The following is a 15339-nucleotide window of genomic DNA, read 5'->3' as shown; positions in this document are numbered from 1 at the left end:
TTAGAAGTTGTCTGAAAACAAAAAATAAAAACAGGCAAAGAATATAGCTCAGTGTGAATGCCCTGGATTCAATTTTAGGAACACATTTAAATAAAAAAGCTTATATTTTTATAATAAATGATATAGGCCAGGGATATAGCTCAGTGCCACAGTGCCTGTCTGGTCCTAAGTTCAATTCTAGATGCCAAAATAAAATGAATGAATGAATGAAACATAAAACTATAGTTAAAACAACTTTTAAAGGTTAGAAGAAAACAAAAACTTATGTTTATGAAAGGCTTATTTTTCTTTATAATTTTACAATATTTTAGTTTTCAACCGTTAACTGACTGTACTTTCATAATCAATACAAGGCACTAGTATAATTTATCTAACAAAATATAAATCAAAACAGAGCTTCAAGACATTGTTCATTCTATCCTGGGGTTAACAACACTTTCTTTACTTGTTAGTATCTTTTTTTTTTTAAGTTTGAGTTTGTAGTACATAATGTTTACCTACCTTGCATGGAGTTGCTGCTGGTACATAACACATCTTAATTCCTTTTTCATCATCTTCCCCTTCCTCCATCCCTTTCTTGATCCCTTTCCCATTTAAAAAATATCTAGCTCCCACTTACTATTATCTATCTTTTATTTTGATTTTGTACTTTGGGTTTCTCATGTGATATTAAAGGTTGGCTTGCTAATACAATTCATGCTTCTGGGTTTTTTTCATGCTTCTGTTTTAATGTAACTGATACTAAACTAAATAATAGAATGTAAATCTGGACATACTCATTGTGCAAATTGAAATAAATATGCAATTTCTTTTTATTTATTTATATTGAGATAGCAGAGATCAAACCCAGAACTGTGCCAAAGCTATGCAAGTCACCATCTCAGTCCTTGCAACTTGTAAATTACCTATAATAACTGGAAAATATCACTTTTCTTTATGTAAATTTAAGATACGATTGTTAGGAGTAAATAATATAAACTTTTATGTTTAACAATTATCTAGTTAATTAAACATATTTACCTTTAGCAGTTCGAGACCTGCCCTGATAGCTTGATCAGTTGGAACACCCTCATCTTCATCATCGGCTGTTCCATCTATTGACTTGTTCACTTGCTTAATAAGAGCACTAAAGTATAACAAGTAAAAACTGTCATTTTTTTCACACTGTCAATTTATTAGCAGTATCACAGAAAAAAATCCCTACAAATACACACCCCACACAAGAATTCAGTTTAGCTCTTTCACAAAAATTGACAAAATACTTTGAGCCTCATTTTAGTTATTTTCCTTTATCCATTCAAATATAGTAAAAAATGTTATTTAATTTTCTTTTTATTAATGCTATTATATCTTTCTTATTCTTTTTTACAGAAGACCTAACCCCAAACACATGAATGGCTGTTCAATTTTAATTATCCAACATTCATCATTAGTGCAATTAATAAAGAAAATGTACTGAAATAAAAGAAAACATTAAACACTTTCAAGCTATTTACCACATATTAGTATATACCAGGCACAGCTTAAGAGCTAGAAATCCCAAGCTTCGTAGTACTCAAAGTACAAAAATATTAGAAAAAGAACAGCAATAGATAAACAACTAAACTCAGTTTTTCAAGCTTTCTTCTAAAAATAAAAGCCCATACTTCCTTAAAATAAATAGCTGAAAACAAAACAGCTGAAATGAACTGACAATTATCTAAAATACTAAAAAGTAACAGAAGTCCATCAAAATAAAAAAATTATATTAAGTGTTCCTTTAAAACGTATACAAAATTAGTAGATATTCAATAGCTGTTGGGATAAAGTTCCACTTCTCTGTAATTTTAAAAAAGTACCATCACTCAGTTTCATCTATAAAATGCAGAGACTGAACAGGCAAAAAAGTACTGTCAGATACTGTTAGGTAAAGAATCAGGTGAAATGGGCATTGACTGCTAGAAGGAACTGAAAGCAGAATCTTTCCAGAAGCTACTATAAAGTGTTTAAGGTGGCTCTGTAACCACTTCCTCAGTTTCACTTAACATCTTTGTAACTTGCTGATCCTTATCTAAAAAATGTGAATGATAGGTCCTATCTTATAAGGGTAAAAAATTAGTTAACTTGAAAATTTTTAAGAATCTTCCAGACATATCTTTAGCACTTATTCCTAAATACTATTGTTATGTTCTAACTTACTTTCTATAGACCACTATAATCTCCTGATTGCTAAAGACAAAGAGCTAGTCTTAGTCCATATCTGTTTAAGAATATACATTACTTCTGAAGATTTTCAACCATCCTAAGTTTTACTATGTTGCCATAACCTGGTCTTCTTACATTTCTATAACTACTCTCTTGTAAAAACAAAAAAAAGTCTAAAGCCTGGCATGGTACTGCACACCTGTAATCCTAGTACTAACGTGGCTGAGGCAGGAAGATCTCCATGAGTTTGAAGCCAATATGGGATACAAAAGCAAATACAAGGCCAGCCTGGACTACACAAGGAGACAAAAATTCTCTCCCAAAAATAAAAGGTCCATGATTTTGTGTTTTATCTTTTTGCTTTTTCTACATAAACTCAGGATTCTAATCAATTCTCAGATTAACATTAAACTCAATATTCTCTGATTTTTTTTAAAAAAACTGTCATGTCTAAATAAGAAAGCCTTTCTCAAGCCAGGGAGATAGCTCAGTAGCATAAGCACCTGCATGGCAAGCACAAGCTCCTGAGTTCAAACCCTGGTACCAAAAATAAATAAATAAATAAATAAATAAACAAACAAACAAACAGATGCCTTTCTCATCTCCTTCAAAAATGAGTCTATTCTTCCAAGTATCAGTATCTCTTCATTTTTTGGGCCTTAACACCATATTACTAATGCTATCTTTATTCCCTATAAGCAGTAGGATGGCAATATCTTAGGTTGTTTTAAAACCTCCCTCAGCTATGCTGTTTCTTTTTCATCCTACTACCATGTATAGTAACACCTTAGCAGTCTCTCTCTTATACTTCCCTCCTCCTATCCATCATCTCATTTCTGGTTCTTAAAAGATCAAAGAATAAAATAACAGCTGTAATGCTCAGTCTTAATGGCATTCCATAATCTAAACCAATCTATTTTTCCAGAACTGATTCATGTATTTCTCTACCATATTCATATATATATATATATATATATATATATATATATATATTTTTTTTTTTTTCCTTTTGATGCCAAGGACTAAACCCGGGGCTTCCAGCTTGCTAGGCAAGCATTCTACCACTGAGCTAAATCCCCGGCCCTGTGCACTATTATTTATTTTATTTATTTTGGCAGAACTGGGGATTGAACTCAGACCCTTGCGCATGCCAGGGAACCACTTAGTCTACTGAGCCATCTCCCTGGCCCCTATAATTTAAATAGATATTATAGCTTATATCTAGATGTCCTCCAAAACAGTCATAAACAGGCTTGTTTCAGAGGTGACTGGATTTACGGTACATGAAGCTGGGATCAAGGGTATAACGCTGGGACTGATTCATGGTCCAACGCTAAGATTAAAGCTGCTCCAACATGGGTATGAGTGCTACCTGCCCTAAGGGGGGGTAGCTTGGATAGAATATAAGCGTCAAAAAGTGGGTCCTTCCTTATTTCTTCACTACTTTGTAAGATGTCTCTGCCATGTCACCCTGCCTTGGAACAAGACAACTATGGAATGAAACTGCTAAAAATCGTGACCCAAATAAAGCTTTTTTTCCTTTAGCTTTGGGTATCCAAAACAGATGACAATCATTTTCTAAATTTCCCTGTTCACTCTTATCTAGTAGGCCTGGCTTGTGCTAATCTCAACAACTAGAATACTCCTTCCTACATGTCTGTTGAAACAAGTCTCACCCATTCTTCACTCTTGGTTAAAATATGACCTCTTGGGGATATCCTCTTTGAGTTCTATGAATTCTACTTGTACTGATCTCATGGAACTATAATATAATCTTCTAATTGAAAATATTTATTCAACTACTAGGTAGGAGACGTATGACCAGCAAAAGCCAGGCATGGTGGTCTATGCCTGATCCCAGCAGTCAAGAGTCTGAGTCAGGAAGACTCCATAAGTTTAAGGCTAGTGTGTGCTGCAGTGAGGTTTAAAGCCACCCTGGACTACAGAGCAAGACCCTGTCTCAGAAAATCCACGGGCCAGGGAGATAGATGAGCAGCATGAGCGCCCATGTGGTAAGTGCAAGGTCCTGAGTTCGATCTCTGGTACCAAAACAAAACAAAAAGGCCAAAATAGGGCCAGGGAAATATATCAACAGTCTAACTGCCTGCCTGGCAAGCCCAAGGACCTGGGTTCAATCCCTGGTACCAGATGCCACTCTGGCCCCACACTATCCATGCTGTGCCATGCTGGCCACTAAAACTAGGCAAGGTAGTGCATGGCTGTAATCCCAGAGCTATGGAGGCTGAGGCAGGAGGATCACTATGAGTCTAAGCCGTATAGGAAGACCCTGTACCAAATCAATCAATCAATCAATCAATCTTAAAAAAAAATTCCAAAACAGATGAACAGAAAGTATGCTTTACCAATACCTAACTAGTATTATCCTGAGTAGAGTAGGTATTATTTACTGAAATAATAAATTTCAATCTGTTTCACATTCTTCCTCTTTCTGGAAGTCTATTTTTTAATTTTGTCTTTTTTTTTTTTTTTTTTTAAATCTCAAAACCATCTCTTCAAATGAACATTGATCAATAAGGAGTCCAAAGTGATTGGTAGATAACCAAAGTAGAGCCTCTCTATTTGAAGCAATATCAGAGGTGAAGACCAAATGCTATATCCTATACCTTTCCTAACAAGGTCAATTTCAGAATCTAACATACATACCCAAAGCACACTAAAGCTAACTAAGAAATTAGTAAGCAAAATTAAAATTAACTTAAAATTTAGGGAAAAATTTAAAAACAGAAAATGTTCTTCCAATACTTCACAAAAGGAATACAGATGAAAAAAAAAAAAATTTACAAGACATCAAAATTTAGTGGGATCTAAGATGAAATTTTAAAAGTTTTAAAAATTATTATTTCCAGTTCTTAAGTATCTATGAAAATGTATATGTTCCTTTGCAACAGATTCACTGAGTTTTCTTTTCCTGAAGTGCTAACTAAAAGGTGTTTAAATATTCTATCCTAGTTACCTAAGCAAATTCACTAAAAAGAGTAGCCCTCATACACTGTCACGATGTAAAAACTAAATCTTAAGCGTGTTTTTTTGTTTTTTTTTATTGTTGTTGCTGGGGTTTTTTTGTGGAACCAGGGATTGAATTCAGGCCCTTGCGCTTGCCAGGGAAGCGCTTATTCCACTGAGCCATCTCCCCGGCTAAAAACTAAATCTTGATTCACAATTTCTCACACACTTTGAACAAGCACTTAAAATAAAAATCAAAACAAATTAACTACATTAAGATATACACAGATGAAGGCATGTGTAGACACAAATACACACACATATAGATAAGCATATATCAATATACACAGACAAGAGGTTTGCGTGATTTGTACATGGGATATACTCTATGGTGCGACTAATCTCAATAGATGGATGAGTAAACAGTAATGAAAACTGATTATATTATACACATTACCTGATAGATTCAGTATCTATGTGCACAGGTGCTATCCTTTCCAAGAGAAACTTGATCATTTCCAAAAAAGGATTTGTAGGCTGTTTAGGGTTTCCCAACTTCTTAGTTATTTCCCGCTGTAATGCATATTATTAAAATGTTACAAAACCATGTGTAAATAAATCATTACATTAAAATATTAAGAAACTACAAATAATTAAAACCATGTAAAAATGGTACTGAAATAAATACAAACTAAACAAATCTTTAAAACTTTTTTTGACATTTTTTTCTTGTCTCTTGTTTTCATTACCCTTTTTTAAACAAACATTTACTTGAGAGAGAGTATTAAAACTCATTAAAAACTGAGCATATGAGAAAGGCAAAAATTTCAAATAAACAGGAAAAGGGCAGATTTTGCAGTGTAGCATCATGAAATAATTGAATAGACATTTGAAACAAAAGCTAGGTTCCCATCTAAAACAAAGGGTCAGTGGACAAACCTGAAGAAGCAAAAGTATCAGAAAAACCTATTAAAATTATATATTCTGCATCTGCCTCTGAAGAGTCTCATTTAGTGAACCCAGGGCAGAGTCAAGAATCATCATTTTCTAAAAATATCTCAGAAGATGTAACAGATTAAGAAACACTAAAATTAGTAAATAGTTTCAATGACTTGCAATAAAATGATATTTCACAGTCAGGACACCAAAGGTTAAAAAAAAAAGAAAAATATTGTTATAAACTCAGCTAGATAAAAATAGAAGTTAAAATATATAACACTATATTAAAGAGCAAACTACAGTTGATACAAAATAATTTGTAACTTAACAGACAATGCCAATGCACAAACTGCCAAGTCAGTAAGATAAACTCTATTCTATAAAAATAGAGAAAGATTATAAACAACTCACCAAAAAATATGAATGGCTATTAACTCAAGGAGAAAGGAAGATCAGACAACTAGCAACCAACAAATACAGTAAGTACCAAAATAATTACGTTTTTTGTTTGTTTTTATTTGGACTTCTTTCTAGCAATGATACTAGCCAATATTACGAATGAGGAAAAAGGTCCTTAGTTTCATTAATATGAAACTAACTGTATACTGGAGAACAGTTATTTAATACTTATTGTTTTTAGAATGCACCTAAAACCAGGCATCATGGCTCACACACGTAATTCCAGTACTCTGGTAGGCTGAGGCAAGAGAACCCATGTGGTGACAATTAAGCCTGACCCGGTCTAAAAGAAAAGGAATGGCTACTGTTTGAGCATGGGATGTAACTCAGTATTAAGGCATTAGATTCAGTCACCGATATTACTAAGATAAAAGAAAGGCAACCTCATACAACTGCACTTCTATGAATTTACAGTAAAGAACTGAAACTATGGCCAGGTGTGGTGGAACATGCCTGTAATCCCAGCACTCACAAGGCTGAAGCACGAGCACTGCTATAAATTCAAAGCTAGCCTCAATTACAAAGTGAGAGCCTACCTCAAAACAAAATAATCAAGACTATGTAAAAAGTTATAAATATATTAGTTATGAAGATACTGTACAGTTTTCCCCATTAATCTAAAAGTGAGAGAATAATCTAAATGTATACCAGGGGACTATTCAGTAAAGTACAGCACACACACGGAAAAGTATGCTACATAGCTATTAAAAATACTTTTATAAAAAGAGGGCTGGGGAGACAGCTCAGTGGAATAAGTGCTTGCCTGGCAAACACAAGGTCTTGAGTTCGATCCCTGGTACCGCAAAAAATAAAATTAAATTAAAGTTTAAAAAATACTATAAAACACTAATAAAGGAACAGTATGTAAAATGTATAGAGCTATATATACAATATTTATTTTGGAAGGATATACAACTTTATTACATTAATAGTAATAACAGCAAGTGTCACTATCAAGAGATTGTACCTCATCTCTATTGTTACTGATGTGACATTTTCTAAATTTTATATAGTGAATGTAAACTTTTACTAAAGAGAGAGTCAAATAATTGTCTGAGGTCTTTTTCAGATATTAACTCTTTAATTTCCTTCCTTACCACACAACCTTCAGCCTGCTTGCAGGAGCATGTGGGACTAACAAGTACTTCTAACTGCTTCCTTATTTTCTCATCATCTTCTAATACTTGTGTGAATTTCTTCATGAAATCCTGAGCCTTGCCAGGGTCTGGCAAATTTCCTAAAAATAAATAAAACTCAATTAAAATTGAAGTTTTTAAATCTCTCAATCTAACAAAACACCAGTATTTTTCATTTCTTTTAATTATTATTGCAATAATTATCTATATATATTTTTGTTAAATAAACCAAAGCACCATCAACACTCAAATTTCACAAACAGAAAAACCTATTTTCTAGAACTATAAGACAGGATCATTATGAACAGATTATCTGAAGCAGAAAAGGTCTGACCTGGCTATTTCTAAGCAACTCTATAATATTTAAAGACATTAAATGTCAACCTGCCTAATCTAATTTTACTTCTCTTCCCATAAGCTTGCTCCATTGTTCTAATTCATTATAAAATATCAATCAGCATGTTATATGCCAAGAAACTACTATCCTGTATTTCCTAGTTTATTGTTAAGCCAATCCAGACAGCTTCTACATAATAAATTACTGAGTTAGCTCTTTCTGGTATTACTGCTGGATATGTTATTACTGAATGAGAAATGCTACATCTTTGTAGAAGACTTCATACTTCTCTCCTAATGTGTCTATCCATTAACACGTATAAGAAGTAATAAAATGCTGATTGTACCATCTTTTTTGACTTGTACTGAACTGCTATTAAAAAAAAGGGGGGGGGTAGTCAGGAGTGGTGACACACATCTGCAATCACAGGACTCTGGGAAGTTGAAGCAGAAGGATTGCAAATTTGAGCTCAGCCTCAGAAACTTGGTGAGGGCCTGTCTCAAAAAACCAAGGGGAAAACAGGGCTGGGCATATAGCTCAGTGTGATGGCCCTCAATTCAAGTATCAATAACACAATAGGGGGAGGAGTGGGGGGGGGGATCAGCAGACCAGTCAAAAGTGAATTGAATCTTAAAACAGGAATACAGTAAATTAAAACATTCAAGTTCACATCCAACTCCAAAATTCCACTTTAAATCTTGGTATGACTGAATTATTGAATGCAGACTATGTAATACATCAATCCTAAATACTTGCAGTATGACCTTTTCATATTTCTGTAAGAAAAATTGTATTGCAAATAAAAAGAACCACATTATAGTAAAACAGATAAATACAACTGCTTAAAGAAAATAAGTATTTATATATTTATAAGTAATAAGCTTAGGCAAGCAAGCAGAAGGCACCCAAGCGCAAGCTGGAAAACCCTAGTTTGTGTAACATTTTACAAAATAAGTTCCAAAGCAATTCACAGGAGTTTAACAGTCTTCAAGAAAAAGTAGTATCTTTAAATAATTCTGAAAATTCATTTTCAAGCCCTTTTATAATCATGTTAAAAGCAACAACAAGGCCTATCATTTAAGAAAACAAAGCAAAGAAGGGGGAGGAGAACAGGGAGAAAAAAAGACACTTTAAATTCAGCATTTTAAAGAAAAAGAAACAGATCACATTTAAAGAAAAACCCATCAGAATAACGACTGATTTTTCTTCACAAACCATCAAGTCAAGAGGAGCATGGAGCAAAGTACTTCAAGTCTTGGAAGAAAACAAATGCCAACCCAGACTGATATATTCTGCAAAACTCTCTTTCAAATATAATGGAGAAGTGAAATACTTCCCATGACAAAGAACAACTAAAGCATTTCATGATGACAAAGCCAAGCCTACACAGACTACTAAATGATGTTCTAGAGAAGGAGCAACTTGATCATAGCCCCATGAATGAGAATGGAAAGAACCCACCAAATAGGGCAAACAATTAAACAGAGGAGAATAAGAGGTATACAATACTAGTCTTTCAGTTATTCTTTTGTGTTCAGCAGCAGAATATTTTCATCAGCACACCCTACAAATGGACTTCTCTACCACTCGATGAGTCATGATTCCACCTGAGTCTACAGGGTGGATTTCAAAGAAATAGCTGTAGCTCAGTTCCACAAGTGACGCCTAGCCACCAGTAACTGTCACGGTCATTATGCATGTCCACAACACACTAGAACTTTGTGCGATATCCTATCCTCAAACTGTTAGAAGTGCTGGTCATGTACTTGCCATTCCGGTATTTGTCTTATGTTTTACTCTTAGTACTTCTTTGCTATCATGAAAACTTTTCCTTAGTTCAATTGTTTTGAAACATTTAATTTTCTGAATATTGCTTAATCTTAATTTTTGTTCTAAGATTTATACTGTATCTTTGACTTACAATTTATGTAAAAGACATTGTATGATATCTTCTCCTAGTATTAGAAACTTTTAAAAGTATATTTCCATTTTCTGTTGACTTTAAAAAAAAAAAAGAGGTTTGTACCTATGTTGTTTATTTATTATTTCTTGCCTATATCTTGTAATATGAGAAATAATATGAGAAACTACTTTGGCAGTAACAATACACAATGTACTAACCATTTATACTCTCCTAAAATCCTAAAATCTTGTTTTGAGATTTTGTACCACTGTTTTTATTTTTTTTCTTTAAAATAACTGATGTAAAAAAAAAATTCAGCATTTTATCTGATAGAACACTTTTTTAAAAAATTGTACTTGCTAGAAGAAAAGAGTTTTATTTATTTCCTGCCTGCAAGAAAACAACAACAAAAAGTAATATGCAGGGGATAATTTCCTCTAGAGCATAGTATCTATGACCAAACTACAGCAGACCTTATTAGAAAGAAAACCAACAGCTCCTGGGTTGAATCCTTAATACTTCAAAACAAAAGTTAGCATAAAGCCATGCATTTTCAGAAGTTAGCAGAAAAGACTTGAAAACTAGTATGCCCAGGTCTGAAAGATATCTTGATTATAAACATCTATTTCTTAGCTGAGCATGGGTGACACACACCTGTAATCACAGCACTTGGGGAGGCTGAGACAGGAGGATTACTATGAGTTCCAGGTCACCTGAGTTACAAAGCGAGACCCTGTCTCAAAAAACAAAATCTACTCCTAATGAAATCCCCACTGCTTCATCCAAAAATCCAGGCACTTAAGTTCTTCACTGCCTTAACATTATTTCCATACCTGTCTCGCAATATTTAGCTCCTCAAATCCATCTTACAATCTCTTCTTTACCACCCAGTGGAAGTTCAGTAAACTCATTCTACCTGGTATCCCTCTGCTATACAATATAGTGAACTCAGAGGTAGGAGGAAAAATGAAAGGCCATGAACACACACTTTTACTTATTCTTTTACTGAATAAAACACATTCCTCTTGCATTTACTGTTAAGTGCAATTAACATTTTAGTGAATATCACTTAAAGCTAAAGGAACAAATAAATATTTTTCAAAGAGGCTATTACATATGTAGCTAGTATTTTTATCTTTTACACTAATTTATACTCCTTGAAATTTCAATCTCAGATCTACATTAGTGAAAGCAACACCAAAGCAATAGCTTCCTTGAAATAGTAAGCTCATATAATGATTTAGACAAATTATAAAAAATGAATTTATGCCTGGCATGGAGCGCATGCCTGTAATCCTAGCACTTAGGAGGCTGAGGCAGAAAGACTGTTGCAAATTCGAAGCAAGCCTAGACTACACAGTGAGTTAAAGGTCAGCCTTGACTGCACATTAAGATAGTTTCTTCTAGAGGAAGTACACATAGCCAAACCGCAAACGGACAGACGGACAGATAGACAGAAGGATGGACAATAGATATAAATTAATTCTTCAGCTTTTGCTCATATAAATTAAGAAAATTTAAAATTCTGTGTAATATGCGAAGTTGGAATGAAAGAAAATCCTACTTGATTGTTGTACATCAAGGAAAATCATTCATTTGCTATTTCATCAAAAATGACATTAAATGAGATAATTTAAGTTATAAGAAATCATCAATTGAAACTTAAATTCCATGAAGATTTAAAATAACTTACTTGTAATAACCATTACTTTTGAAAATATGGCCTTGACACTGGCATCTGTCTGTAAATCAAACAAAAACAAAGTTTAAATTGCTTAATAAGAACCTACATTAACACTCATCAAAAAAATTAGGTAGGCATAACCTAGTAATGCTCCAGATCAATGATTTTAACAGTATTGTATCCATCTTTACCTATTTTTAAACTCTACATGAACTGGATAAGAGAAGTCAACTCATTTTCCATTCTTATCACATCTTCCCTTGCCCCCATTTTTTTTAAACCTTAACCAAATAACTGACTGGTACACATTTTTTGATAGTGGTAGGCATTTTGAGTTTCGTTCGACCTAAGAAAAAATGAAGTTTAGAAAACAAAACAAAAACTTAAGTTTTTAGCTTTATCTCAAACAAAGTTAACATAAATGTAAATTCTAACTGACTTGAGGTTAGACACATAAAATTTATAACACAGACACCAGAGAAATACAATTTAAAGGATATTTCCAAAATTTTGAGCCAAATATTTATCAGGACAGTGTTATAGCAGTAAATAAATGTGCTCAGCACATTGTATTGCACGTAATTCATTCACATATTACAGGTAAAGTTACATGCATGAAACAGTCTTTTTTAATTTAATTTAATTTAATTTTTCCAAAATTTGATTGAGAAACAAATAGCAACGAGACAGTTTCAAACCAAATTGGTAGGACCGTTGCAAAAATTGACACATTGCATATATTCTTCCTAGTGGTTAATTGCTGTACAAGATGCAGACTTCATATCCTATTTACAAACACCATTAGAACAAATCCCTCTCTTCATTAAGAGAATGTAACTATATATCTATCCTAACCACTTTGAATACACAGATACAAAATGGACATTCATCTGATCCCCTTTTTTTGTTAAGTTCCATCATTTAAATATTATAGGTGTGTAAACTCAGCAAAATATTCTAAAAGAGTTCAGTAGTCCATAATAGTATTGGGTCTTCCGCTTCACTGGCAATGTCAGAAATTGTTGACCTGAGTCCCCTACAGCTCAACATAACACCATATCTTTACTTCTCATACTTCATATTTATACTTTTCTGCTGGATGGTTAAAACCAAGGTAAAGCAGGAACTATGAAACAAGAGTTGTAGCTTTTGGGTCGGATAAGGTCAGTAAAATCCCCTCAGGATTTATCCTGAGATCCTGTACCTCAGATTGTAGATCCTTTGTCAGTGTCAGCCATGTTGAGGAGTCACGGCCATTGTTTGGCCAATGTGTATTCTGTGAAAGCCTGAGAGAAAGATTTCTCTCCATGTGACTCTCCTTATGCAAACTCTACATCATCGATCACTTTCCTCTTTGGCCCCATTATGTCCTTGTTCAGAAAATTTGGGACACAACCGAGTTATATGACGTTTCAGTACAAGGTCTCATACGTCCTGAGTCTTAACTGACCTTGGAAGGCTAGGGCCAAAATGTTGGCTTTTCTTCCAGCCCTCCTTTTTGTCTCATTTTGGTCTGCAAACTTAGGTTGTTAACCACTCAGAAGACAAGCTTATTGTTATTACCATACAACCTAGGCTGCTAACCTTAACCTCACTATGTGTTTGAATATCAAATATCTTAGGCATAACATGGGACAGCTATTTTTCATCCAGTATTGATATGTTGAACTTTAAGTCCCTGTAGAATATGATGAACAAACATTTAAAACTAGAATATAATTTTAAAAATAGGCAAAAAGAACTATATAATTATGTTTAAACATAAGTCCAAAAATATAACCATATACAACCTTGAAGAAGGACAGTCCCACAATATTCCTTTTCTTGTCTCTTGCCTTCATTCACCACCCCCTTCTTCTTGAACATCTACCTACCCGAGAGACATCTTAGCAGTAACTGTCATGTCATGACAAGCCGCCCATATTCAGAAGACCAGAATGACAGGCAGCCCAAGCATGAAACTACTACTACAGATTACTACTATCAGTGCAGTTGCTTAGTTCACAGGTATCAGTATATGTAGTCAGTCAGGGTGGGAACATTTCCAATTAACTGCTAGATTCAAATATCTTCTGGAGATTCTGAGGATCATTGTCTTGCCCATCTTCTACATATAACTGTAATGCTTGACATTGTCATGTTTCCTAGCTCTTCTCCTTTCCCTCTTTTGATTAGTTAGTCCTAGAGATTCTGCTTTCCTTTTACTTGTATTATAACTTTCTATTTGTATTTCTTCTATTGAGTTCTTATACTAGGGAAACTATACAATATTTACACATGTGAGTCTGGTTTATTTCACTTATGAGTATATCTTCAAGTGGCATCCACTTCAGTATAAAGGCTTCAAGGTTATCATTCTTTATAGGTGAGTAATACTACATTGTGTAAAAAAACCACATCTTTTTCAACCATTCCTCGGGTGATGGACATCTCGGTTGTTTCCAAGATTTGGCAATCACAAATTGTGCTGCTATAAACATAGGCACACATATATCCCTATGATATGATGTTTTCAGAATCTCTGGGAAAATTCCCAGTAGAGGAATAGCTGATTTAAATGGGATTTCCAGTCTAACTTTTCTAAGGAGACTCCACACTGATTTCCATAACGGTTGCACCAGTCTACATTCCCACCAGCGTTGGAAATGGGTTCCTTTTCCCCACAGCCTCTCCAACATTTCTTGTTGGGTGATTTCTTTATAATAGCCATTCTTTCTGGGGTGAGATGATATCTCAATGTTGTTTTAATTTGAATTTCGCCAATGGCTAGTGATGTGGAGCATTTTTTCATATATTTATTCGCTTTTTGAATTTCATTCTCTGAGAAGCGTGTGCTCATCTCAGATACCCATTTCTGGAATAAGCCTTTAAATTTTGGGACCCTAGTGTTTTTTTACTTCTTTATAAACTCTAGAGAGCAGACCTTTGTCTGAGTACTTATTTGTCACGATTTTTTCCAAATTTGTGGGTTGCCTTTTCACTTTGTTGGTAATTTCTTTTGACGTGAAAAAAATTCTCCGTAAGAGCAGGTCCCAGTTGTTAAACTCTTTCAACTGTTTCTCCTGCAATTTGATTTCTGTTCATGAAGTATTTGCCTACCACTATGTCTTCAAGTGTTGCTCCTACTTTCTCTTCCAGGAGATTTAGTATCTCTGCTTTAATGTTTAGATCTTTAATCCATTTGAACTTTAGCTTAGTGCATGGTGATAGACCTGAGTCAAGTTTGAGTTTTCAGCATGTAGACAGCTAGTTTTTCCAGCACCATTTATTAAAGAGGCTATCTTTCTTCCACTGAGTATGTTTGGCCCCTTTGTCAAAGATAAGATGGCTGAGTGTGTTCATAGGGGTTCAGTGTCTTCTAATCTATTTCATTGTTCCTCAGGTATATTTTGTTGCTAGTACCATGCTGATTTTATCACAGTAGCTTTGTAGCATAATTTCAAGTCAAGAATTGTAATGCCTCCTGCCTTGTCTTTACTGCCCAGGATTGCCTTTGCTATTCTAGGTCTTTTCTGGTTCCAGATAAATTTTAGGAATGATTTCTCAACCTCTGTGAGGTATGTTGGTGGTAATCTGATAGGGACTGCATTAAACCTGTACAGCAATTTTGGAGGTATGGCCATCTTCACAATGTTGGTTCTTCCTATCCAGAAGCATAGGATATCTTTCCATTTTCTGAAATCCTCTATGATCTCTTTTTTAAGAGTACTGTAATTTTCCTTGAAAAGATCTT

General features: G+C 34.1%; 1 protein-coding gene across 6 annotated transcripts in view; it reads right to left on the bottom strand.

The window, feature by feature from the left end:
• Nucleotides 1-15339, bottom strand: part of Pds5b (PDS5 cohesin associated factor B) — a 263841-nt gene that overhangs the window by 93606 nt on the left and 154896 nt on the right. For all 6 annotated transcript variants that reach the window (XM_004631069.2, XM_023715069.1, XM_023715073.1 and 3 more), the window contains exons 15-18: nucleotides 11616-11664; nucleotides 7644-7783; nucleotides 5606-5721; nucleotides 1021-1126 (exon numbers count right to left, since the gene is read on the bottom strand). In XM_004631069.2, the coding sequence (XP_004631126.1) occupies nucleotides 1021-1126; nucleotides 5606-5721; nucleotides 7644-7783; nucleotides 11616-11664 (411 nt within the window). The remainder of the gene's footprint in view (nucleotides 1-1020; nucleotides 1127-5605; nucleotides 5722-7643; nucleotides 7784-11615; nucleotides 11665-15339) is intronic.

This window comes from Octodon degus, unplaced genomic scaffold (assembly GCF_000260255.1).
Source record: "Octodon degus isolate 3935 unplaced genomic scaffold, OctDeg1.0 scaffold00038, whole genome shotgun sequence".
Lineage (NCBI taxonomy): Eukaryota > Metazoa > Chordata > Mammalia > Rodentia > Octodontidae > Octodon > Octodon degus.
The sequence above is the reverse complement of the archived record's forward strand: the minus strand, read 5'-3'. Positions and strand labels throughout refer to the sequence as shown.